Source organism: Varroa jacobsoni, unplaced genomic scaffold (assembly GCF_002532875.2).
Source record: "Varroa jacobsoni isolate VJ856 unplaced genomic scaffold, vjacob_1.0 contig01494, whole genome shotgun sequence".
In the NCBI taxonomy this organism is placed as follows: Eukaryota; Metazoa; Arthropoda; class Arachnida; order Mesostigmata; family Varroidae; genus Varroa; species Varroa jacobsoni.
In genome coordinates this window covers 24,118-49,627 of record NW_019214646.1, presented here as the reverse complement: position 1 = coordinate 49,627, position 25,510 = coordinate 24,118, and the positions used below count along the sequence as shown (strand labels likewise).

Here is a 25,510-nt window from a genome sequence, read left to right as displayed (position 1 = left end):
GTCGGAAACCCGATCAGGTTTATGTATTTTTTTTTTTGTATTTATCCTCTAATTTATGTTAAATTTAGCACTTTTACTTATTCGTTTTATGTGGACATGCCATCAGAAGCGTTGTTCTGGTAGTTGACAATTATTGAAACTGGGAGTTGAAATTTGTTAAGGTCGTTCTATTGATGACACTATTCCTGCTGTCAGTTACATGGACGATTCTTGTCCCATATTGATTATATGCTCATAGGCGTGCCATCATTCTGTTTCATTTCACTTCAGTGATTCCATAGATAGTAGATCGATGAAGTTCATGGTACGATGGTCGGATTGTTTAGTTACGTTGCTTTACTTGTTCCATTATTGTGTTTCAGCAACCTTACTTCGGCTATTCAATTGCTCTAGAGGGGGACCCGCAGGAACAATCTGGGCAAAGAATTCGAATAACGTTTCCCTTACGGAACATATAAGCGCTAAGACTTATTGATGTAAACTGCTAATTTCATAAGAAGTCCTCTGAGCCTGAGCCTGAGCTTAGATGTTACCGGCGCCTAAGGCCAGCGACGAGTCATTGAGCGCCTCTTACTGACTGTTTTCCCTAAAAAAAATGCTGAATAATAATTATATTTTACTTTACAATACGACTTTTTTTCCAATTTACTTTCAATAGCCCGGAGTAGAGATTATTGCTAACGCATACTATTCTATTCGGTCTTTATTACTGATGCATATGCTCGTAGCAGGCGGAGTATTACGATATCATACGGAGGGTCTCAATCCAAACTACGGCCCGAGTTACGGGCATATCTGCAACAATACACAATGCATGCGGGACAAGGTAGTATCAGCTTAATTACTTACAACTTGAACTTTGTGCTTCATAACATAGTTCACGATGATGTCAACAAGTGTTTAATTTGTCCTTCAACCTTTTCGTTGTTAAACTTAAGATGCTAGGCTTTTCTATGATTGCTATTTGTAGCCAATCCTGTTACCTGTTTTAGCCACAACGGATTACAAAGTAGCCCATATAGAGGGGACAAATAGATACTTGCCAGAATGCCCGTTAGTTACCTAGTCGAACGCGATGTCCGTGAGGACCTACGTGATTTTATATGTAATAAACAAGCGCAGCATTAGGTTCCCGCTTCGAAACAACGAACATGTGGCATTACGCCTAGCATATGCACCTGACTTTCAGGACTTCCGCAAAAAATGAATATACCACGTGTCCTGTGTATATTCTATACGGCAACAAAAACATAATGCTTTCGTGTTGTTTTGTCGACAATTCATCCGTAGCGTCATCTAATGGTCCAGTCACCGGTGTTGCCACTCGACGACTATGAAAGGCGACAAAGGGTGACCGTACTGCACCAGCAATACATCTCGGGTCAGCAGTACCGTCCACATCTGCAGTCGTTCGCTGTGCGTCCGCCCAGGCCGATACACTATCCCCAGCACGTTCTTTACACAGCGCAAAATGGTATAGAAAAGCAAAACATACTGCTATCAGCATCGGTTCCATCCCACTCACAGGCCCTACCTGTACAGTCTAATCACCGTAAACGTAACATGCGCCGAAGCAGGAAGTATCATTTTGGTGACACGAACGGTTACAGCAATAACAGACTCAATGAAAATCACATTTCAGACGTTGACGCTGATTGCTGCACTGCTGTTTTTAATGCCCCTTCCAAGCATGACCACCCGCGCAACCGTCACGAATCCCCTGCCCCTGTGTACGATATGAGCCACTCGCATGTCAACTACGAGTATGGCGTGCCGGGTCTCAGCGCGAGCCTCAGCTACCGTGTGAGTCCCACTTCGCCCCCATATTCTTCTCGTCATGCCTATGCATACGCGCATCATCCCACCCACCAAAGGCCACCAGGAAAACCCGTCGGTAGCAGGGTCCCTCTCTCTGGCCCATCTTTATCTCGAGGAAGGCCCGTTGCATCGTCCTTGCAATATCAGAACCCTATAAAGTCAGGTAGTAACAGATCCTAACATGACAAAAGGGAGAGGATCACCATGACACTTTGATTAAACATCGACAGCATGAAGAAAGGGGAAAGATGCCGACAAAAATCTTCTTCTTAATCGATAAAAAAAACATAGTAAAAAGTAAATAACTAAGTGCCTCGCTGAATTAGTATTCAAGCATGTTGCATCGAGAAAAACTGGCTTCGAAAAGCTGCCACGTTCCTCGCCACCTAGACAAACTGTATGGAATACATATTTTGATGGGTTTTTTTTCAAAGGATGCTCAGTGTTTGGATCCTAACATTAATCTATAAAAGCGAGCGTTTAACGTTTAATTCTTGAAAGCTGACAGGATAGGTTTACAAATGAATAATGCAGTTCTTGTAAATGTGAACGTTTCTCTTATAGCCTGGAATTGCGCTATAAAGTGTCATTTTGACGAAAATGTTTTAAAGTAGACTTTTCTAGTACGCAAAACGTAACGATTATCTGTAGCACGTGGCGTCATGGTTTGGCTCAAGTTTTGTTTGCATTTCAAAAGATGACATGACCGCGAGCATAAGCCTGTCGGAGTTCCGCTTCTTAGAGCTTCGTACTGCCGTTGACGTACACATTGGGTACAAATGTACATCCATTGTAATAAGCATAATAACAATATACAAACCCTGCATGCCGGGCCCGGTAGATTCTCTTAAAATCTATTCTTTGATTGCTTCAGTAACTAAACGTTACAGAAATAGTAATAGTTACGAGAAACTTATTTTAGACTAATTGCACGTACACAGGAATCAACTTCCACACACAACAAAAAATCTCAGAGACAGAAGAGACTATTTTCTACGAATTGATCATCGTTGTGGCTACTGGCCTTTAGTTCTCAGAAGACGAGCACGAAAGGCCGTTACGATACAACGTAACACACGTATTATCCTTTTCCCATAAAGTCTTCATCGTTGGCAGTTGCAAACGTCTCTTGGAATCGATGCCGTCCTATAGCCTACAAAGCATATCCTCGCGTATCTCACTGATTATTATTGTTTTCTTTTTTTTTTTTTGCCAATCATAGACACTGTACGCGTAATCCGCGTGAATGATACGTGTATACGATGCCCACGACGACAACTTGCTCGAGCGCCCAGAAACCAGTCATTAGCCAGAGTACCCCGGCCTAAACTGCGCTTCTGCTCCAGGTAAATAGGATTGAGGGGATACGCTGTCTTACTTTTACCGCCGTGCAAAGGATTTCTGTAAAAGCTTTGGCTACAGACACTTACCACGACCACATTATATAGGGATTAAGGAAGACTTTTTTCGCTAACAAATTTCGTCTTTGTCTTCATTCTGGACAGTGCAAAGACGCTTGCCCTTAAAGGACAATTTCTGTACACTATAGGCCAATATTTTTAAACAGTTTGAGGATATTAAGTATATGCTTGTATATCATAACGCCTTTAGGGTCTTCATGGTAACTTCTATGTGGCAGATGTCCCACGACTCGGAAACCTAAAAGGCTCAACATAAGTAATTTTTTCTCAGGGTGGACGGCTGTATCATCCAGAACCGAACCCCGTTTGTTAAATTAGAAAAATGGTTGACTGAAGGTCACAGTTTTTCTTTGCTCAGTCCTAATAGGATATTTTTTCAAGCTGACAAAGTCCTAGACGAAGTAAGTGACGTTAGCTTACCTATCGGAAACGCAAAGATGTCTTTGCTTTTGTAAACAATTGTCTCTATCCAAGCACGTGGCGACGAACCCTCCCATTGATATAAAACAGCATTCCAACAGCTTAATTTATACCAAATCGATGACCGAAAAAAAAACCTTATAATCTTAGGTTTAATTTAATATTTTTCATAGAACTAGCCCTTTAATCATACATTTGGTGTTATTTTAGTTTTGACGCGGCTGTATAAAAGCCTAACTGCTAGGTGCTCAGATCTGTGCTATTTCGGAATATAGAAGTATGTTTTTTATCGTCACTTCGGACCAATTTGGGTTTCTACGGTGTCGAGGTGATACGAAATAAACAAACTTGTTTCAAAGAGTTTCAAGCACTTGAGATCGAATAGGGAACCGAAAAATCGAAGAAAGCATAACATATGATAGTCTAGCACGTCGATTCCTAAACAGAGCTCGAACCCTTAATATATTGAGAATCATATCTATGTGGTTGAGACTGACTTTTGGTCGAAACAGTCATTTGTCTTTTTGCAGATATTTTTACTGAAACCCAGCGTAAAACATTATGTTATATTATGGCCGTGATAATATCAATATATCCTTTACTTGCTATAGAACTATGTATAATCATCGGGAGAAGAGCTTTGCTACGATGTTAGAGGTAACTTCGCATACATTGGGGACATTGCTTATCGTAACGTTCACATATCGTTAACAAACGATGCTGGTCCATATCTGTTCGCATATTTTTCTATCATAAAATCTCATTCACTGTGGATGCAATCTGCTAGCTCTGAGCTGCGCCCACCGGAATTCAAACCTTATTATAAATTAAATTTAAAAAAGTACAGCATGATGGTTGTATAGGAAAGCTGGAAATTAAGACGAGCTTCCTGCACCACTGTTTCTGGTGTTGTGTTCTTTTAAATTAGCCATGTATAGCAGACTCTCCAAAGTACATAAATCCAATTGGCGTGTTGTTTTAAAAGAGCAATCTGGGGTCTTTCGTTCTAGATGCCCCCCGTCCTCTTCCTCCTTGTCCTATATTGTACCACAACATAAACGATGAAAAATAGACAGCATATGTGCCTTATCATAACCTTATGTCTTCTTACGTCGTCATAGTCAAGTGATCTTACGTCTTTTGCGAACCCAGTGGCCGACTATAATAATACCCCCAGGTATTGAGTTTTATAGTCGAAATTTGAATGATAATTATTGTAGTATAAATGAACGTTTCAAGTTTTCTACGTCTGGTGTGATTGCCGATAAATATTGCTCCAGAACACTCATAACCCCTTTTAGAAAAAAGCGAAATTACAATATGGGTTTTTGGTTTTCTGTCCAACCTAACGTTTTTAGAGATATCAGATAAGGCTTTATGCACGTGGCTTTTTTACCATCTACGGCTAATGGGTTAGTTCATCAACTACTCGTCAACAATTTCCGTTTACGCTTCCAAAATCCAGTGTCCTATATATATATATATATATTGTAGATGTGGTTGTATATTTCTAAATCTTCATTCATCGCCTCTACTCTTACTGTCTATTTTAGCTTTAATATTGCAATGACAGTTAATAATGAGGACTAACTCGTATATAATTCCTTAATAGATGAACGAATTATTTTTCCAGACCTGACGATTCCGTGACGAACTTCCCCTTAATGGTGCTTCGAGGCCCTCGAATGGGTAGTTTCGTTAAGGAAGGTGACTACACGATTGTCTTCAAAACCCTTGTCCCGCTGCCTGCCAAAACTTGTAAATATACACTTCAAGGTAGGACACCCAACTCCACTCCGTTACTCAAATATAGGTTCCCACTGCGTTTCAAGTTCTACTTGTGGATTAAGATAGACTTGTTGTTTAAAGACTCGCAGCCGATATTTTGTGGGTGGTAAATGGTCTCTGAACTCCCCTCGTGTTTTTTGTTGACTGTAACAGTGTACTCGCTCCGGTGTCCACCTTTGCCGCCAACGCAGAATGGGTCTTTCGAGTGCACTAATGGACATTTGTGGGGCAGTCGGTGTTACCTTCGTTGTGAGCCGGGTTTCCTTCTGAAAGGTCTGACTACTGGGTACAAGTACCTCCTGAATCAACCCAATGTCACGGCGGCATTCAAGTGCGTCAAGCGGAAGCGCCAAGCGGTCTGGAAAATGCCCAAGTTTCAACCGATATGTACAGGTTAGGTCTATATAGATATATTTATGTATATATTTATATATATATATATTCGGATAAGCTTTGGCTAGATGTATGCGCTCATCCGTGGCTCGTAGTGGTTAAAGGGAGGCAGTTCTCTCCAGAACAAAATAATAAACTTGACATGGCAAAAAACAATACGTCATTTTCGAAGTTCGAGAAAAAAACCATTGGAGATTTTTTGTATATAACATATTTGATATATCGTATATATATCGCTTAATGTACGATTACTGACAAAAGGTCATTTGGAGGTTAAAAAATAAATTGGCAGCTTAGATTATGAACTAAAGCTGCTAAATAGACAGGGCCTTCAAGAGTGACATCTTTACGCAAAAATTTCGTCCAGAGTCTGCATACTTTGTCCACCTTATTGATAAAGTTGCTTTGTTAGTGTGATTCATCGAATGAAGGCATTAATATTGCTTCTGGTTTTGTTGTATTGTTGTTGTATGTGCTATTTGACAAATAAAGCGTTCTTTGCTGAAGCGACGACGCAGTCTCCTGTGATAATAAGCGCCCCGCCAAAGAAACCACCAGCCGTTTTCCCTTCTGCATCAGGTAAAATGCTATGAAAGATAAACAATTGAAAATATATAGAAATAAAAGCTGTTATCATATTTATAGGCGCCAATGGTACATCAATTTTACAAACGTAACGTTTAAAACATACATTTCATTACGGTTGAACATGTTACCGTATACGGCGTACCGGGCATTGATTGCGCAAACCCGTGGAAGTGCCATATCATATGACATATGATAAGATTCATACATAGTAAAAGCAGTGCATCCACCCATCCTATTTGGACGCGCGCGAGGATACTTTATCGTTATATGGTCACTGCAAATTACTAGGAGTTTTTTTGGCTCCCCGTATGAACTATATCGCTTTAAGTTTGGCGAGGTCTTTCGTTGGATCGACTTCAGCAGCAGTTAACCTGTTTACTACTCCGGTAAACAGGAACCGTAACAGAATCTTAGACCTGCTAATGTTAACGGGCAGACCCTTTGGCAGCATAAAGCAGAAAGGCGGCCTCAGATAATACTTCTATATCACTCTAGTTGCTTGAAAGGACTGAACGCTGGTCGTCTAGATGTCAGAATTTAAGACTTTACATCGCAAGAAGTGTTTGATTATCTTTCGTCAGGCAGAAAGATTCAAAACATTGTTTCCGAAACAAAAATGCGTACGTTACGTAGACCAGGCCAGTCGCCGAAACTATCGCATTGTTATACTCCAACACCCAAACTCCCGTAAAACGAAAAATAAATAGTTTCTAGAATATCACGAATCAAGAACACAATGATACTTTTACTAGTGGTACGTATCTAGATTGTTAGCCGATAGTAACAGCATTAATCCGGAAAAAAAGTCAGAATCTGAGCATAAAGACAGTCTTTTTTCAGCTGTGGTCGGTTTGCCTCATTCTAAACGCAAAGTATCTTGCCGCTGGCCTAAGGAACCGTTGAACGGTGAGTGCCCAATCTTCAAGTAATCAGCAAAAATTAGTTAATTTCCAAACAATTATATGTTATATATAGGCTTCTTTTTTATTGTTATATGTCCGTACGTTGTGTTATGTGCATGTATAATCAGGTTGGGCAAGCTGTGGACAGCGTGGTCGCTGGAAGAAGCGCCTGTTCGTTCGTGAGCACCTACCTTGTTTCCGAGGTTGTAACGCAGGATTCGAGCCTTCAATACCTTTAAATACAAATAGGAAAAAAAATCGAATTTCGTGCGTCGCTGGGTCTTGGGTTGGTTTCCAAGTGTTCGAGTGCGAGAACCGGCAAGAAAGCATCTTGAGAAAATGTCGTGAAGCTGCTGAAGGCCATCAGCACGTTATCTGTAAAAAAGTCGATAATGGGATACGATGTAAGGTCGAGTGCCCATCGGGTTTCGTTGTGCCGAAGCGTCACCGGGCGGAAGCTGAGCTTGATTGCGCAGCTGGCGACGTCACTACTCATACGTGGCCTACTTGCCAAAGTAAGGAATAATTTAGGGCAACATTGAAGTATGTTGGAAAACTGATTGATAGACGCAACTAGCAAGAGATTCTCTTGTTTGACCTAGACAAAGGAAGCTATAAAAACCCCGTGCAGTAATGATTATGCCTATTATATACCGTATTTCGAGGTATTTAGATGGCCAGCTCACTCGGTAGATATTATTATTATCTATGCACTTTCTGTTACTGTATTTCTAAAGACAAGAGATGCGTCAAATAACGTGTTACATGTAATTTATTGCTTAAATTTGCCCAGGTGCTGTTGCCCCATTGTTGGTCAATGGCTGCCAGAATCAGATAGTGGAAAACGCCACGCTCCCCTTAGCGGTCGAGATGCCCCAATACCGTCCGGGAAGAGCTGAAGGTGGACCTGTCGAAATTAAATGTAATCTAACGACAATTCAACGCTACGGCGAGTTTAGTATTTTTTGTACTGCCACTGATCTCCAGTTGGATTCGGAATCGAAATGCACCTTCACTGTTCTCAGTACGGGTAAGAATTTATATTACCTTAAAATAGTAGTCGTCATTAACGCGAAATTATAACGTTAAAGTAAAGGTAAATTACCTTGGGTTACCTAACAGCAACACAGGAATGAATTCCATATCCACTCAGGAATTGTTAGGACCTAAGAACGCATCTAGAAGCTACCCATGTTAGCCAACGTAGGCCGTATTTCGATGAGCGCTATCTAAGAGAGTCGTATGTCAGCTTATTTATATAAACGCTAAACGTTCTTGATGTCATAGTGATACGTATGGAAAAAAAACACTGTATTCCTTTACAAGTCGTGTGGATAGCTGTTTCCTCGCATACGTACTTGACCCAGTTCCTCTTTATATGGTAGAATGGCTCATCTGCCGAGTGGTCAAAACGTTGTAGTTCAGATTATCTGCTTTGACAGAGACACTTGAAGCTAGCGAAAAAAAGCTAAATTTTTTTCAGCGACACAAACCTGTATTTTAGCTGCTGTTACAATGTAGACTCACTCTGCTTTGAAGAAGTCTGCCAAGCATTCGACGACGAGAGAAAGCTTTTTTGTACTTGTTTACACAGAACCTCTTCTGCGGTGGGAACTCGTTCTTCACTTTAAAAACCAAACACATCGTACAGCCATACAAGGGGATGGCATTGGTAGTTGCATCGGAGCCTTGAAACCATACGGCTCCGGATACTAGTCTTACTGGCCTGCACAAGTCAAGTATTATTGCCTTTAGTTTTAAATCAAGGTCGCATGTTATGTAGACTAAATAAGTGTTGTTTTTCATTTTAATTTATACATTGAAATATTTTTTCAGGAAACCGGATCCGCATTAAGATTACTCTAATTCGGGAACCTATTCCACAGATAACAAAGCGACCCTCTAGCCTCAACGGGGCGGTTCATTTATAGGCTCGAAATTCTCAGATATTTTTCTTCTGCTTCATATAAGAGTTTTTTGAATCTTCGTTTTTGCCTTACGGAAGAACGATCGAACAAAATTTGAGCACTAATCCGAGTTAAAAAAATCTGTTCAAGATTCGCATTTTCCATCTACCAAAGGCAAGACGAAGTTAGATGTTGCCTTGTCACTAAAAAACGCTGCGGTGCCCGTTTTCTCTTCGCAATATACATACACGATATATCCTCGGCCTGTTCAATAGGGTCGTAATCTGCGTTCATCGTTTTGGTAGGTGTCAAGAGGTTACAGTTGAGCACCCCATTCAGATTTCATCGAACCCTCTAAGATATGGAGTTTTGCTTAGAATCGATTCATTGTTTGTTTCGTGCTGAACATAATGATAAAAGATTCTATGCTTATTCCCAATACCGACTCTGGGCTATTTTTTGAGGCATAAGTTCAAACCATTGGCCTCTAATAAAAGCGAAGAGTTCATGCGGTATCTTCGTTTTTGCCTCTAAAATCTCGTTGAAGAAATGCAGCCAGTTTAGGAAGGGGAAACCAAAACTGATCGGACTACTGTTTATGATCTGAGAAAAAATTTAAGTATAAAACGGTGGGAAATACGTCGATTTGCAAACCAAACGGCCACATCAAATATGGAGATAATGAGGTAGTAAAAATGGCCGAGATTATCTTCTGAATGATCTAACATGATATAAACATTCTCAAAAGCCAAGAGTAGGGTAAATTATAGCCACAATCAGTTTCAAGCTATACATGATACAGCAAGCTTGACTTATGACGATGCGTCCCAATTTACGGCGATGTTCTATTAGGACTTAACGTTTCTACTCTATTTATAGAACTTAAATATATTACAGCATCTTCGTGCCGACCGTTCAAACCAGGCCCTCACGTAGTGGCGAGATGTGGTATGCCTTCAGGCCTATTAGCTATATCGCTCGAAAGCTTTCCTGTGGGTGCGAATTGCGAGTTTACGTGCGATACGGGCTACACGTTACCGACATCGCGACTCGCAGAGACTTATACGACCTGCCAGATGGACGGCGCCTGGACTGTCACTGACTTCGACCTTTGTAAACGTAAGAATCTTCTTTTACGGCTTAAATAGCTTATCTTGACCAGGAATAATGGATACTGTAGGTCCTTACACCTACCAAAACCATTTCTTCTCTTAAATCTCGCACTGGATCTTCGGTTAACAGTACGACGTTTTCGCGCAGTGAATAATGTTTTTATTTTTTAAACTCAAGGACACGTGGTGGCCTTCGAATCCGCGTAGGCAAATTCTGTTTCGTGTCGTCTGAAGTAACGCCTAGCGATTCAAGTAGCGGATGTAAAACATGAACAATATTATTATTTCTGGTAAATGCAAGTCTGCTCAACTAAGTTTCAATTCTTACTCTTTTCCTGCTGTAAGCGCTGGGAACGCCTCAATCTTTTGCCTACCTCGTGTAACAGATATACAGCATATCCCCCAATGCTTGAAGTATTATCTGTAGTCATAAACAGTACCCGCATCAGATCAACGTTGAACTGCTGTAAATGTAAGGAATACATGTGCTTATATTTTTAAAACGAAAGGTCTATTTGCATGCAATATTCAGTTTTAATTCGTAATGTGTCACAGGTACCTATGCGTGACGCTGACAACGTATAGCCTGATCTATCCCAATGACGAAATGTTTTTATTTTATCAATTCCAACAGCGGTCTTTCTCTAAATTTTAAACTCAAATTAAGATCAATACATACAACTGCGTACAGTATGAAACACTATTCTATACGTAGATCTGATTGAGCTTACAATTTGTCACTTTGTCCGTGTTTATTTCATAATGCAGCTTTGGCGAATCCCGTTACAAAACGCAAATGCGAGAATCAGACCTTCGTAGTGGAACGGATTCCGACAGGGGGTATTCCTCTGGAGCTTCCAGCATACGCCGATTCGATGGGCGAAGAGCTCGAACCTATGTGTACCCATACTTACGCCCTCGACTACGGAGAGACAATTGTTTCATGTGACTTTGACGACTACGAAATTCGAACACGGTCGAGTTGTATTTTCTACGTTACAGTACGAAAACCCTAATAGAAACGCGTGAGCTTATGTAAAATCCATCAGTTCTAACCTGAGCCTCTGAAGGTTGACGGACTTCATGCACGCTCGATAGCTTTCGTAAGTACAATAACGGTAACTTTTAATGTGTATTCCGTACGTATGATGGCAGTGAGGATGTGAACTGAGGTACTAATCATATAGCGCAGATGAAACGAAACCTTTTGTTATAGGTAGGCAACAGTTTTTTTCTACGTGAAAGTTGTTCTAACGAATGAACTTTTGAACTTAACTAGCGTGTTTGTTGTTTTATTTATTTATTTATTATATTATCTACCAAACTGTATATATATATATATATATATATATATATATATAGGATGTTAAACTAGGCAATCCGCATTTGTCTAGAGCAGATTGGTCTGAGCGAATGATATTTATGCTAAACTCCTCTAATTTATGTGTTGAACATTAGCCCAGTGAAATAGTCCCATAAGCTTACGAGAGTCTGACCATACTTTGGTAGCAAGTACATAGTACACCAAGTCTAGCAGACAAAAAGGCCACTTTCTGAACGTGACAATGGCCTTTTTAAGGAAGCCGTTTGATTCTTAAAAATGAAGTTCTTCAACTGATGTTTCATAACATGAATGCTTGGTCACATCATCTGGTCCAGTAATAAATAGCTTGCATCTTTGATTGCTATCCGCATCTTGTATGCTCTGGCTTTGCAATGAAGCTCTCTTCTCGTGTCCTGCTAGGGGAAGTCAAGGGCTATACGTATCTCGTTATCTTTTTGAGCCCTTCGTTGCTCATACAGGGTACTGGCCTTGAAAACTGCGTGTGGCAAAATCGTTTCAGCTCTTATGTCCTTTGGCCCTTTAGCTTGTTGACTTTCGTTGTTGACGGTATCTGTTAGCGAAGGCACACAGTTTCCGAGTACATTTTTTTTCCGTAAAGGTTGCGCGATAAAGCTGTATTTATTGCAAATGCTACACCAATATTTATTCTACTTTGAATTTTCAATGATTCATTAGGTTTTACCTCAAGGCACTGTATTTATACGTGCAAATACTTCTTCATGGGCCTGACCTAAGTCCTAATCATTGTCATGCTAATTTTGTCATTGTTACGTATAAAATTAGCTGCAGGCGGTTCTTCATTTCGTGCTTTTGTCATTTTAAAGCTGTCAAAAGCTAGATTAATTCGTTGACCTCTGACTGACATTCTGTTATAAATCGGTCAAGAACCCTTCGTCTTTATATAGTTTGTATCAATGTACTGATAAAAAAATTGCGTATACTGTAAATGCATGCTGGAGTCCATATAATCACTTTCTCGAGGCATATTATAGTAATACATACCAAATGCGCGATAATAAAGAGCACTGTAGTACAAATAAGCTAGATCATATGATATACATCTGTGAACTTATATAAATAACTGTGTATATGTGATGGGAGTTGAACTAAACACTGACGGATATATAAGCGCCTACAATATATAGCCTATGAATAACTGCACTATACTATAATTTGGCTCTCTAATTATACTACTCCTGTTTCTGCTTCACCGTATAGTCTACGATATACTCTTTTGTCACACAATAGTACCGTGTTGAAGAGTACGTTTTCCATATGGAAGTTAACGTAGAATACCTTTTCGTTATAAACGTTCATATTTTGTGTTTAGCAGAAAATATTCTATTATAACTACTTCTTAGAGTGAACGCAGCAAGAGTCCTTTGAGTTCGACTTCCCGTCCAGGAGTTAAGATGTCCACTCGACAAACACAGGCATGTAAACATAAGGACCTTATACGCCTCGCATCGATAAGCTATAACGAAGCGCTAAGGATCGAGACTATATAGTCTTAATTGATAAAGCAGTCGGTAAACTGCTTGTAGAGAACCAGTAACTATAACGGTTATTTTTTTAACTTTTACAGTAAGTTCGTAAATACTCATTTTTATGCTGTTGTGTGTTGTTGACCCGTTATAACCGCTGCAAAGAGACGCTCTGCAAATAGCGTTTTAGCGTATGTATACATTGTTTGAAACACACTAAGTGTTGTATAGGAAACAAAAAGAGGAGGCAAGACATGCGTATGTCGCACTATCGGATAGGTATTTTTATATGAAAATAAAATATATCTGAGAAAAAAATCGTACCTATCTGTTTGTCTTAAGGTACCCATAGTCTTGTTTGAGTCTTAGCTTCGGGTTGCGTTCAAACAAGCAAAGAGAAAACTTCGTAATATAGAATAGATCGTAGTGTGTATATGCATATCTCAATAATGCATACGGTCCAGCTGAGAGATAAGTTCGTGATGTTAGAAAAGAAAGTTGGATTAACAGACTTCAAGTAAATGTCAACTCCTTAGAAGTAAGCGCTTCTTTGGCTAGCCCATGAATCCCAAGTGGTTCAATTCGAATCTTTTAGGGACATCTAAGGAGTGAATTTTTTCTACCGCTTACCGCTACGGTAAGTATAAAAGCTTAGTATATCATGAAAATGGTATTATGTATAGATATATGTCAAATCTAGCTCTATCATTTGCCTCCAAAGCGACACAAATTCTTTTGTAAGCACTATATAAATAAATACATAAATTGTATCATAAATTAAAACTATATTACTAGCACAATATATAAAATAGCTTAAAATATATCAAAGCAAAGTTTATCTGCATTAAAAAAGAGTAGTAGTAACGTTCGAAGTACGGCTTCTTAATTTGCAACGGTTTCTTGTTGTATATTGAACTAAATACTAAACTGAGTTTTAGAGAAAAGCCTTTAGTCGTGTAAGAACTGGTACTTGGATATATAAAAAAAAAAAGTTCAAAGTATGAGTCGAATTAAACTTTTCATATATAGCCAGTGGTAGACAAAGCCGAATGTGTTCTTCTAAAAATTAATAGCTATCACGTCTGATCCCTGCCATATAGCACCTCTGAAAAAATTTAGATAAGTTCAGCACTGAAAACTGTCGTAACTGGAGTTTTAATAGCTAAGGCCAATGCAATAGGGCTACGAAAAAAGGATCCGTTCAGGATCATAGAGCACGTCCAAAAGGGCTCTGTGTACGTGAAACTGATCCTGATGTAACACGTGTCTATAACAGTGTACCAACCTGAGTGGACCACAAACTAAAGGTGTGGGAGAAGTTATGAGTTGTAATTTTCTAAGCTATATTTTAAAACTGAACGAATAATATACAGAAGGCCGATTTTCCATACGTTCATACCCAAGCGTTTTCATCTAAAAGAGCTGAAAATGGTACGTCTGCCTTCTAATGTCTTAATCCGGAATTTGTTTGGAGCGTTGGATTGTTACTGCAGAAATATTTCCACGTATATCGTATTCATGTCCATATATTGTATGATTACGGAAAAACATTTTCTAGTATCGGTTTTGACCTATAACGTCAGCCTACCCCAATTCACTCAGTACGACTCGATACATAATTAGTAGGAAATAAACTAGCCTTCATATCTTACTGATTCAACCTATTTGGGTCCTACATAAGTAAGTACCGATTTTTCTTTTTCCCTTGGCATAGTCCGTTGGTCGAGAAGGTGCCAAGGGAGACTGCGGGTTGTCCTCAAGCACAAGCTCCGATTGACCATTAACGTAACATCTATTCGAATTTGAGCTGTAGCTGTTTGAGACATAATGAAAAACTGAAATTGAAGTTTCCGTTATAGAATGTCTTCCCTTTGAGTTTGTAGAATCGAAATAGCTGGCGCGAAGAATAATAAGATATTCTTCGTGTAGGAACGATCGACTTCTATGAAATGTATCGTTCAAAGAAGTGCATTCCCTTTAAGGAAGGAAGCTGGGCCGCGGGTGAAAGGTCGCATTTTTGTTCGAAGAAGTAGTGGTGTATTGGAATCAAATGGTCAGATCCATTTGTTACTTTTGAAGTTCGGATGCCTCATGACCTCGAAGTCTCTAGTGGCTAACCACAGCAGTTTCTACGGATAGTATTATTAACTTGCCAGTAGGGCAAACGTATATGATATAAGTGTTTTTAGCCGAAAGGTTATGCGTCGTAAGGAAATAGTTCCATGTAAAATTTTCAACGGCCTCAATTATGGAAGGTGTGAAGAGATAAGCTCGGCATCGTTTACTAGACCATCACAATCGAAACGTAAACACTATATAAGGTAACACCTGTATACCAGATCTACGCCTCTGGATCAAATTGTTTACATAAATTGAATAGTACAACAATTCGCCCCCATGCAACCCTATGGCTTCTATGAATATACTGAAGTATGTTCATGTTTGTTGAGATAAGGCTTGTCCCACCGTTTTATATTTAATATAGGTCATCCAGTGTTGGCCATTACGAAAGTTAATGGTGCTCCAAAGATTTCATAGGCCATAAGCTTTTAGCGTGGAATAACGGTTCTTTCTATTTCTATTATGATCAGACGTTTCTCGTACAAGCAAAATGCATTTCTAAGACACGATAAACTCAATACGAAAGCATCGCAATATACAATATATAGTCTGAGTTCGTTTACACAGTACATTTGGTGAGCGATTTGGGTCGTATGCGTTTACCTTAGGGGGGCTTGTCAGCTGCGCAGCTTGACTCGAGAGCGACGTAAACCCGACATGCATTGAACGCACGTACCGCATAGATGGCAACAGTACGTCGGAAAGTAACCGCTTTTCGTGCTTGCGCGCCTCTGGGCATCCGGTCAGGCTTCATTGAGTCGCATGATCGTTTAGCGACGCTAGAAACCATGCTCGTTCAAGCTGTTGCTTCGATAAAGTAGTTAGGCGACGCGATACCGTAAACTGTATGAAAATAGCTTTTTCTTATTATAAAGATAAGTTGCCGTCTTCGTATCAGCGATTAGATGGTTATGATATACTGTCTGATCGAACGGCAAGTTCCGTTGAGCAAACTTTTCTCCACTGTCCAGTTTACAACTAGGTATAATGGAAATCGAGTGTAAGACGGACTAGTTCGTATCAACATAAAATAGTCAAATGATGATATGTGTTTATTCAGAAAGGAGGTTTAAACATGATTTTCTCAGCGTTAACTATTTATACACATCGTATAGTACTACAAATAACAGAAAGCATCTATATTTTTATCGTTTATTGGTCTTCATTAACAGGACATGATGCCCTGCAAGCGGGTCATGTTTCTCTTGGTTGTATGATATAGTTTTATTTTGACTATTCCTCTACCATGGATGATCTTGCAAAGGCGAATGCTGAATTTATACGAATATGAGTATTCTTATTAATCAGCGAAGCGGCGTTTTGCGGTGCCACTATTACAATCCATTGCAATAAGTAATGATCTAGAAGTCTGAAAAAGTGACGGATGTTCTTGGACCCGCCGGTGCCGCACGAACTTATCGACTGCTATTTTCTGCTCCGTCTGCGTATCGTCCTCTACGTCCTCTTGGTTTATACCCGCAACAGGGTATATACGTTTCCCAAACGTTTTTTAATGTCTGATGACGTTAGACCATCGCCTGTTTGATTGATCTCCCGATCCGCTGGTATCGCGCAAAACAACTGGCAGATGACCATGGAGCCCGCATGCTAGTCACCCGGAAATATACGACGCACGGCGATGCATTTACTGGCGAAGACGAAATCATGAGGTAAGTGGACATGCGTAAACTTTCCGTATAATTGTCTGTTGACGTTCAACTCCGTTGCATAAACCAGGTGGCCGGTAGATACAGGACTTTGGAATGGCAAGCTGCCCCGTTAACGTTTCGTCTCTGTTGTTTATGGTTCTGTTATGTGGGCAGCCTTAGAGGCGCACGCGGTGACGCTTTTGTACCATCATTCAGTCTTTCGGTTCAATTCAGCGTGACACTTTGCCGTAGCAGTTTACTCGGGGAAAGCAGGATATCCTACAAGTGTCGAACAATAGCAATAGCACTGGCCAGAACAACAGTCAATGACAGCAGTAGCAAAAGTTATATGTTACGGAATCTGTCTTTACCGTTGTACGGATTAAACTCGAGTAGAGTCAATCCGTTCCATGTTGTAGGAACATGTGTAGCTACGTATTGTTCAGAGGGTTGATTTCAGTTATCACTGACCTTTGACTGTGAGGTACGCGGGGAAATAAATGCCTATTTCACGCTTGCAAATCGCTAATAGACAGTGGTGATTAAGTATTTGCTGTTCGTCGAACGAAAAAAAATCCACTGGAGCAAAAAATGGTTATAGCAGATAGCGTATCAACGCGGGTGGACTGTCGATGGTCGATGCCTTGAGAATCGTCTTGACAATGAATCTCGAATTGCGTACTAAACAGTTTTTGTTTGTCTAATTACGGCGTACGAAAAACTTAACACACAATGTTGTAATTACAAGCGAATTGAAAAATGCTAGCAAACGCTATAGGAATGTTTGAATTAGGCTAATAACAGATAGCTTCGCAGGGGTGATAGATACGGTAACAGAGAGGAAAAACTCTCAAATCAAAAAGGCAGAGATAACGGCAGTTATCTGGTGGATTTGACTGATGATGAGGACTGGAGGACGACAGTGAACGGTCGTAAGGTGATATGTAAACGTTTCATTTTAACGTACGACCCCCCCCCCCCCCCCGGGAATACCCGAGTTTTATCAAAGGACAACTACACAAGCCATTATCTCTAGTGCAGGTCTGGATTGAGACGCAGAATCTTCGAACGATTTCGCCAATGACACGCTAAGTGTTTTACCATAAACAATAGTGAGTATGCGAAGGATTCATAGGAGTACTGTTAATTTCCATCTATCCTGGCATATGAATGTACAGCAGCAAGGCCAGTCGGGTCACGATAGCCGAAGCAATCGAGAGTCGATCGGCGAGGTTGAACACTTCACTGCTTTCTTCAGAGTCCAACACGAAACAACACGGTAGGTGAAGAACAAATAAGCAAAAATGGCGAAAAATTCGTTTCATAAAAAATCAAGCTACCGGATAAGTCGACTACATTTAGTATACAACGGCCTTCTCGGAAATTATAATTAGTGCAAACATTGTTTTGTCTTTGTTTTTGTACCTCAAATTATTTTCTTGTCCAGGTTCGGCTTTGATATAACACTATTCTGAAGCACCGTTTGTTCTCTGCGGGATCGTATTTGCGAAGCGTAATCCGCTGCTTCATATTCTATAGAATGGATGATACGCCATTCAGGTTCTGTGAAGTCTATGGAGCACATGGGAACTCCCTGATCACAACGTACTATTCATTGGGTTAATTGCAGCATAATTGAAAAAAAAACATACCACAGTAATAAAAATGGTTACGCATACAATGTATGGAATTGTACTGCTGCTTTTTGTACCCAAGACGTTTCGCAAACTTTTTTTCACAAGTGTTTCGGAACCATCGTTGTATATACTCTAACGACTTTTACGTTCGGGATTAGATTAGAAAGGACAAACGTATTACGTATCCTGTATAATATGAATAATGTGTAAGTACTATTAATGATGTCCTGAATTTCCTCAGTTATAATGTCAAACGAATAAGGTTTACTTACCATATTTGAAGAAGCACCATTACGCTGATTATTTGTAGAGTGCTCGCAACGGTTGATGACATTCTACGTTTCGAAGACTTTTCACGAAACTATCGATGCGAAAAGTTTCTGTTTTTTGTTTTTTAGTATGTACATAAAATAATTGCCGAGCATTTCTATGTACATTACTGTATACTGGCGTGTTCACAACAGTTAGTTTAGAAAGGCTATTTACTTTATAAGAATACACTCGTTTCTCTATATTATTCTAGCGGCGAACCTTATAGCTGACTTTTCCTCATTCAGTCAGAGGTTACTAGATCTCGTATCACTATTTTTATGTTTTCTATCCTGCTGTGAATAGCATATATTTACGAAAATCATCAAATTCTTTCAGACTCACATATAGCGAAAGCAAATGGAAAACTTACGACATATAAAACCGACGGCCATATGTATAAGAAGTGAATGGTCTCAGAAATGATCCTACATATGATTTATACGCTGCATTTTGAAGTCCAGCTCAGAGGTTATGCGTGTCTTTATCTATCTACACTGTAAATGTATCTCTTATTTTATACTAACTGCTTGCCACCAGTCGCATCGTTGGCAGGTTTCGCCTGTTGTTACTTCGTAAGCGACTTTTGTCTTGCTCTGTCTAGTTGCATGTTGCAAACGGTGTTGAAAGGGGCTAGCGTTACTCAAGGTACTGGTACTACGCGGGCGGGAGAGCCACTTTTCGTTGACAAATAGCTCAGAACGCGAAAGCATCGTGGCCACATCGAATTTCGTATGTTAAGAAGAGTCTGCCGTTACAGTTCGGACTTGTCATCTGGAAGATTTACCGGTAGCAAAGTATAACTTCGCAGTTCGAACTGGTTACTTAGACGATGGAAAAAGCCCAAGGACAGTCAGTATTCGTTTAGCCGCCGTGGCTGCTTTGAAAGTTTATTCGATTTGACGCCGGCTGCCGATGAGTAATGGGAAATGTTTTCATTTGTGATGCGTTTTTCTGAACGATTAGCGATAAGGATAGACAATCAGACGAGGAGCTCGTTTCACTGAAAATTTGTATTTCTGACAACTTAAATCGACAGCAACGTATCTGAGCCATCGTCAGCTCTTAACGGTAGCTAATGGGTGACATTCCGGTAGGTACTTCAAAAACTGTGACTTTCGGGCGTCGTTGAATAGCTAACAAAATCACCATCTATGAGGTCCCCATAAAACGGGAAAAATGTAGTTTATATGTTCTTCAGTATTATAGTAATTACGTACAGGCATAGCATAACATTGGTAATAATTATTATTAGTAGCGTTAGGTTTGTTTTATCTGTATATATAAGCGCCTCATACTTATTAGACGTATCCTCTGTTTTTCCTACAGCTGTACAAGTACAAGACCAAACGATGTAACTACAAAATTACACCGTTCGGGCCTTTCGGGGGTCGTCGGCACGATCCATATAAGCACTTTCTATATGACGACGTATAACAGAATTCTCAATCGATCTGCTAACTTCGGTCTCAATTTATGTCTGTCTAAATTATGTAGAAAATGGCTTCCTAAAGGGAACAATAAAACGGGACATTCAAGGCATCATGTTGGAATTAATTCGAAAACACGCGCGCCCCCTAATGGGAATTAATTAGCGACCTGGCAGAATTACGAGTGAATGTCTGTTTGGAAACTGGAGAGCTAGGACTCATTTTGGGAGTCGTGCCAGATGCTCGCCGTGGCAGTAGCGGCGTCGAGGGGCAATGTATCTTATTAATGCAACTGATCATTTGAAGAATGTTAACGCGAATGCATTTTTAGCGACGTAGACATCTAACAGTTAACTGACATCATACCGAGTACGATGGTAAGGTACTTTTCTTTACCATATAAGGTGTGAACTCTGATCTGGATTCGATTAGTATTACCAATTCATAAGTTAAATACATTTTTAGTTATTTCTCCTCACTATGTGAAGCACTGCCTGTGTGGTTCCGTTTCATGCCTCGATCTAGATATTTTCCACGCATAAACATTGTATATAGCATCTACGCTAATAAACATAAACGTTTCTTATTAAAAGAAAAAAACAAATCTCGGTACTAAGACACTCGTTCGTTTGCTACATGCTTATTAAGATGAAGCTGGCTATTATTTGTACGTCATAACAATGACAAAAAGGAAGTATAATATCAATTGATTTTACATTACAATTGCTTTTTTTTCTAACGACCCACCTGCAGGTAGATGAAATTATTCTTAAGACCACCTAACTATATAGTCCGTTGTGCGTTGAAAATGTTCATGTACGATACACAGATTTACAGTATACCTTCAAATAATTTTTTTGTGATGTATTTGAAATGTTTTACGTTGATTCGGTTGCTAGGCGGGTGTTGAATGAAAGCACAATGTATGACAAAAAAGGGACGCAGTTTTTTTTAGAGTGCGTCAAAAATTTCTTGGCCAGACTGGCCCGGTGAAAGCAATTTCCGAAAAAGCTGAACTATTTTCATTTGGTGCCATAAGCGCCTAGATGTCATGCCGCTTCAGTAGCAGCGTATGTAAAATACACACGATAACAGAAAGGTGTACGCGAATATTTAACATTTTTTTTTTAAGTTGGCCTAACCTAAAATCGTATCGGGGCGAGCTCAGTAGAATAAAAACGAGTCCTTTTAGATCTTAAGTGAATATGAAGCATTAAAAACGCCACAGAAGATCGTAACATAAGTGTTTGTAGCTTATGACAATGATTTTCGGTCCATCTGTCTAAACGACAATATAGAACACCTTTGAATTAGGTACACTGAGTGAAGAAAAACAACATCATTCGCATTTCAATTCAACAGATTTCTCTGAAGAAAAAGCCAAGAATATTTTTTTTTGTCGCCAACACCAGATATTCGTTCCTGTAAATGGATTTTTACGTTTAGGGTTGTAATTGAATTTTGGCTTCAGACGGCTTCAATAAATTAATACACATGGCCTCAATAAAAAGTAACGACCAGGTCACGATGAGTTGGATGCTCACTTTTGAATACATTGTAAACTAGAAATATAGAAAGAGGCAAAGGATTATTATTAACTAACATTTTATTTAAGGGCACGGTACAATGGTTTTTCTGCAAGTTACGTCTTCATAATATATGTATAGAGGTTTTTTGACAACAGTTTAGGCCTGTACATGTATAAGGACCACGCATGACGTTTGTCCCCATAAAGCTTAGTGTGTGTTTGGTCCATAAGTGAAGTAATAATGATAACTGTAATAATAATACGCAGTAAATAGTGTGTATCATTGAAAGATCAGCTGGATGGCATTAGACCTTTTTCTATTCAATAAATATAGACCCGTTTCCAAACAAATAATAAAAAATAATATATATTAATAATAAATAATAAATATAGATATTTATTTACGTATGTCTTCTGTAGGAACAAAACACGGCAATGGAGTTGAGTGCAAGTACCAGCGAAGTCGATCTTGAATCGTTTTTTACGCTGTGATTGCGGAAGATACCTCAACGTTATCAGCACTATGTGAAATAGCTTTCAATTCGAACACGATAAGGTTATACTTATAGAATCATAATCAGCTCTTTCCTAGCCGTAGTACAGTCAAATAGCTACCATCCATACATTGAAAGAACGGTAATATAACGAACTTACTGATTAGTACTGATAGCTAAGAAAAATACTCATGTCAGACGTTTGCTTGTGATGTGTCTCTGAATTAGCTTGTCGGATAGGAAACAGCTGATAGGAGCCGTCTGGAATTTGCCCTCTAGAAAGTAGAATCGAGTTAATACCTGTGTGCAAGGTACATTTGAATTTGCATATCATCCGTATGTGTTTAATTGTGCCGGTGTTTGACAATACTTTATCTAGGCCTCCAAAAGGACCTTGTAGATATTAATGAAGCTAACCGAACGGGACATCTGGAAATTCTCTAAGTAAAATATATAATAATTTTGGAAAAAGCTATAATGAAGAGATATCATTGACTGGTGATCGGCTCGTAAGTAGTAGCAGTTTCGACAACCTCGTAATAACAGCATGTCTCAACAGCTTTAGGTTAGCGTGTATTTAGTCTAGATGTAAGAGCATGGCCAAGAAACTGCGATGTTGAAGGCTACCTTATCTTGGATGATTCGATGATACACTTGATACACACAAAGTAATAATCAACCATCGCCTTTATCTGAGATTAATAGATTTCTTCGTTTTATTATTTTAGGTTGTCACAAAAGACTATCGGAAAGCACACACACCTTCATGTATCGTGTCAGCATGGCGTACCTAATAGCAAACCAAAATACCTTATTATGACATAGTGATGCAAGATATATCCTATGAAGATCCTTCTTTTTCTTCTATAACATCCTTAGATCGTTAAAAAAATTGCGGTTATTGGGAAACGGGCAATGTTCCCATGATTCTGCTCATACACTGCACAGTCTCCATACATGCCAGAACCGATTTTGCCTTTCTCCTATGTCAAATTGTTCTAACCGCGTATTTTTCGATATACAGAGAGTATGTGTCTATATTTTTAAATATTATACCTGCGCATTTATTTAAGCACGTCGCCGCGTTACCCGTAAACTACAGATACTATATATCGACTTCAATTAGTACTTCAATCATAACTTCCTTCGCAACTTAGTAATACAGATCTAGAAGAAACTTTTTGCCAACTTATATTAATAGAATATTGGGTTCGCGTGAAGTTTTTGTTCGAAAGCGATGCAGTGTTTACGTCGTTAATAAGAGAAGATCCTTGAACGTACATGAAAGCCTATCGCTTTTTTTGGGGTGGGGCAGGGCATCGGCTATGAAGAAACCCATACGTAGCAGCTAAAAATTGTAGTTGGCTTCAGCGCCAGAGTGTACAACTTTCTAATTTTTACGTCACAACCTAATGGTATAATGATTTAGAACAAAAAAAGTAAGCGATCGGTTAGAAGAAATGGGTTAGGGAAGGCGGTTAGGTAATTAATACGCGAACTCTATCGAGTTAGATTCGTTGTATGGCAAGAGCCTGTTACGGCGGTCCGGAGCTTCACTTTTTGTTTAGACCCTGAAATCGCTGTTCCTGGACAACGCTCCCAAAACGTAAACCTGTTACCACATCAACGTAAAATACTCGCTCTTACTTGCCTTTTAAATTGACGTAGTAAGATCACTCAGAAACTGGATTTTGTCAGGCATTTAAACAATACCGCTTATAGGTAAAAGGCATGCATTACATATATTTGGCAGCCATTATCGTTAGTGATTTTAACTATATTCGTATATGCAACGAACAGTATAGCGTGTTACTCTTTCATCTCTGATGTCCGATCACTCACTCAGATAATTCCATGTTAGTTAATCCTTATGGAAGACTTAGTCCTAACGATTGGGGCGCATCTCTAATGACACTCCGCTATCCTATCATATGATGCAGTTCACATCCGCGGGCACCTTCTATGCGCGCGTTAACGTAGCCAACGTTTCACCGGTTGACTCGTATGGCGGCGGTGGCACTTCTAATTCGGCTTCGGAGTGCATTGGATATTGAATTTTAGAAAAGGGTGGTATCTTGATCACGCAAAAAATCTGTGACTCTTGACTGGTTGTCGAGTTGTTTTCTGAGCGAGTTTCCTCCAACGAAGATTCTTCATCGTCGTAGACAAGCTGAGCACCACTACTGCGACCTTCGGCCAGACGGAGCAAGCCCTGGTGCCCGGGGAAAATCTGTGGTTCGAGTACGTACGCGGATTCGTTGCGTTTGCATTGGCCACAAAAGTATACGACCAGTAGTGAAAATATCAACGCGAATATAATGCCTAGGGTGGCAGTTTCCATGGTTACATTTCAGCTAGGTACAAACCTAGTGGTCGACGATGATAAAAGGTACGACGATGGCAAGCTATCGGTAAGTTGGTCGATCCATACTGCCTTTTCTACCTATCGAGTAGGGTTGTATGAAAGCGAGCAGTGCAATCGTAAATATATGCTTCTCGACTTGCAGGAAAGCGTCCGTGAACTCAGCAAACTAGACAGCTTACTGACTGGCTCAATGGAGCTGGTAAACTCTTCTACTCGTAGAACCTTCTGTTTTTTCTCTTCACCAGACCGGATTGATTGCATCGCTCGATGTGTGATCAGCAGATCTATCGGATATGACTGTCTCCCAGCTCCCGAATGATCGTACGTAACACTCATTGGCTCAACTCCCTCGAATAGAAGAGAGTCGCGGGAGACACAGCCGATGCGATAGAATACGTTCTCGTAAGGCGCTACGACTGATCGACTGATTCTTGCGATACAGAGATCTATTGGGTAAGGGCACACATGGAAGTGGCGATAAGGTAATCAAATGCCAAATGGTCCCTCATGTTGTTTTGACGTACTATTAAGTAAGATGTCACACGATAATTCGAGCTCGGTGATTTCTGCGAACCTATGACTGCCTGTCGTTATGTCCAATGTAGACACTGCTCAACAAAGATATGGTGCTTACGAAAAACCTGTGCCAGTTAACTACATACATGCTATGCCGACATGCCCTATAGTAGACTACCCATACCAGATACAGTCGCTTGAAAATAGCCACCTAAATAGTTTTGTCAATTTGTACTGGTGTACATAAAAACAGATCAGTACCTGTCTGTTTTCGAACAAATAT

The 25,510-nt window shown here is 39.8% G+C and overlaps 1 protein-coding gene across 5 annotated transcripts in view; it reads left to right on the top strand.

Annotated features, from left to right (window-relative positions):
* The window catches only part of LOC111272052 (uncharacterized), a 55,034-nt gene extending 29,903 nt beyond the window's left edge, over positions 1–25,131 (top strand). The window contains exons 3-14 of one of the 5 annotated variants that reach the window (XR_002687293.2): positions 729–826; positions 1,291–1,981; positions 3,041–3,164; positions 5,293–5,435; positions 5,601–5,840; positions 6,333–6,419; positions 7,269–7,334; positions 7,459–7,845; positions 8,124–8,360; positions 10,135–10,356; positions 11,118–11,452; positions 22,273–25,131. Coding sequence is in view for 3 of the 5 variants with exons in the window: in XM_022853226.2 (XP_022708961.1) it covers positions 729–826; positions 1,291–1,981; positions 3,041–3,164; positions 5,293–5,435; positions 5,601–5,840; positions 6,333–6,419; positions 7,269–7,334; positions 7,459–7,845; positions 8,124–8,360; positions 10,135–10,356; positions 11,118–11,365 (2,543 nt within the window). In the remaining 2 variants the exon portion in view is untranslated. Of the gene's footprint in view, positions 1–728; positions 827–1,290; positions 1,982–3,040; positions 3,165–5,292; positions 5,436–5,600; positions 5,841–6,332; positions 6,420–7,268; positions 7,335–7,458; positions 7,846–8,123; positions 8,361–10,134; positions 10,357–11,117; positions 13,502–16,784; positions 17,255–22,272 lie in introns of those variants that run through there. The other 4 variants (XR_002687294.2, XM_022853228.2, XM_022853227.2 and 1 more) reach the window with 4 other exon arrangements.
* The last annotated feature ends 379 nt before the right edge of the window (positions 25,132–25,510 follow it).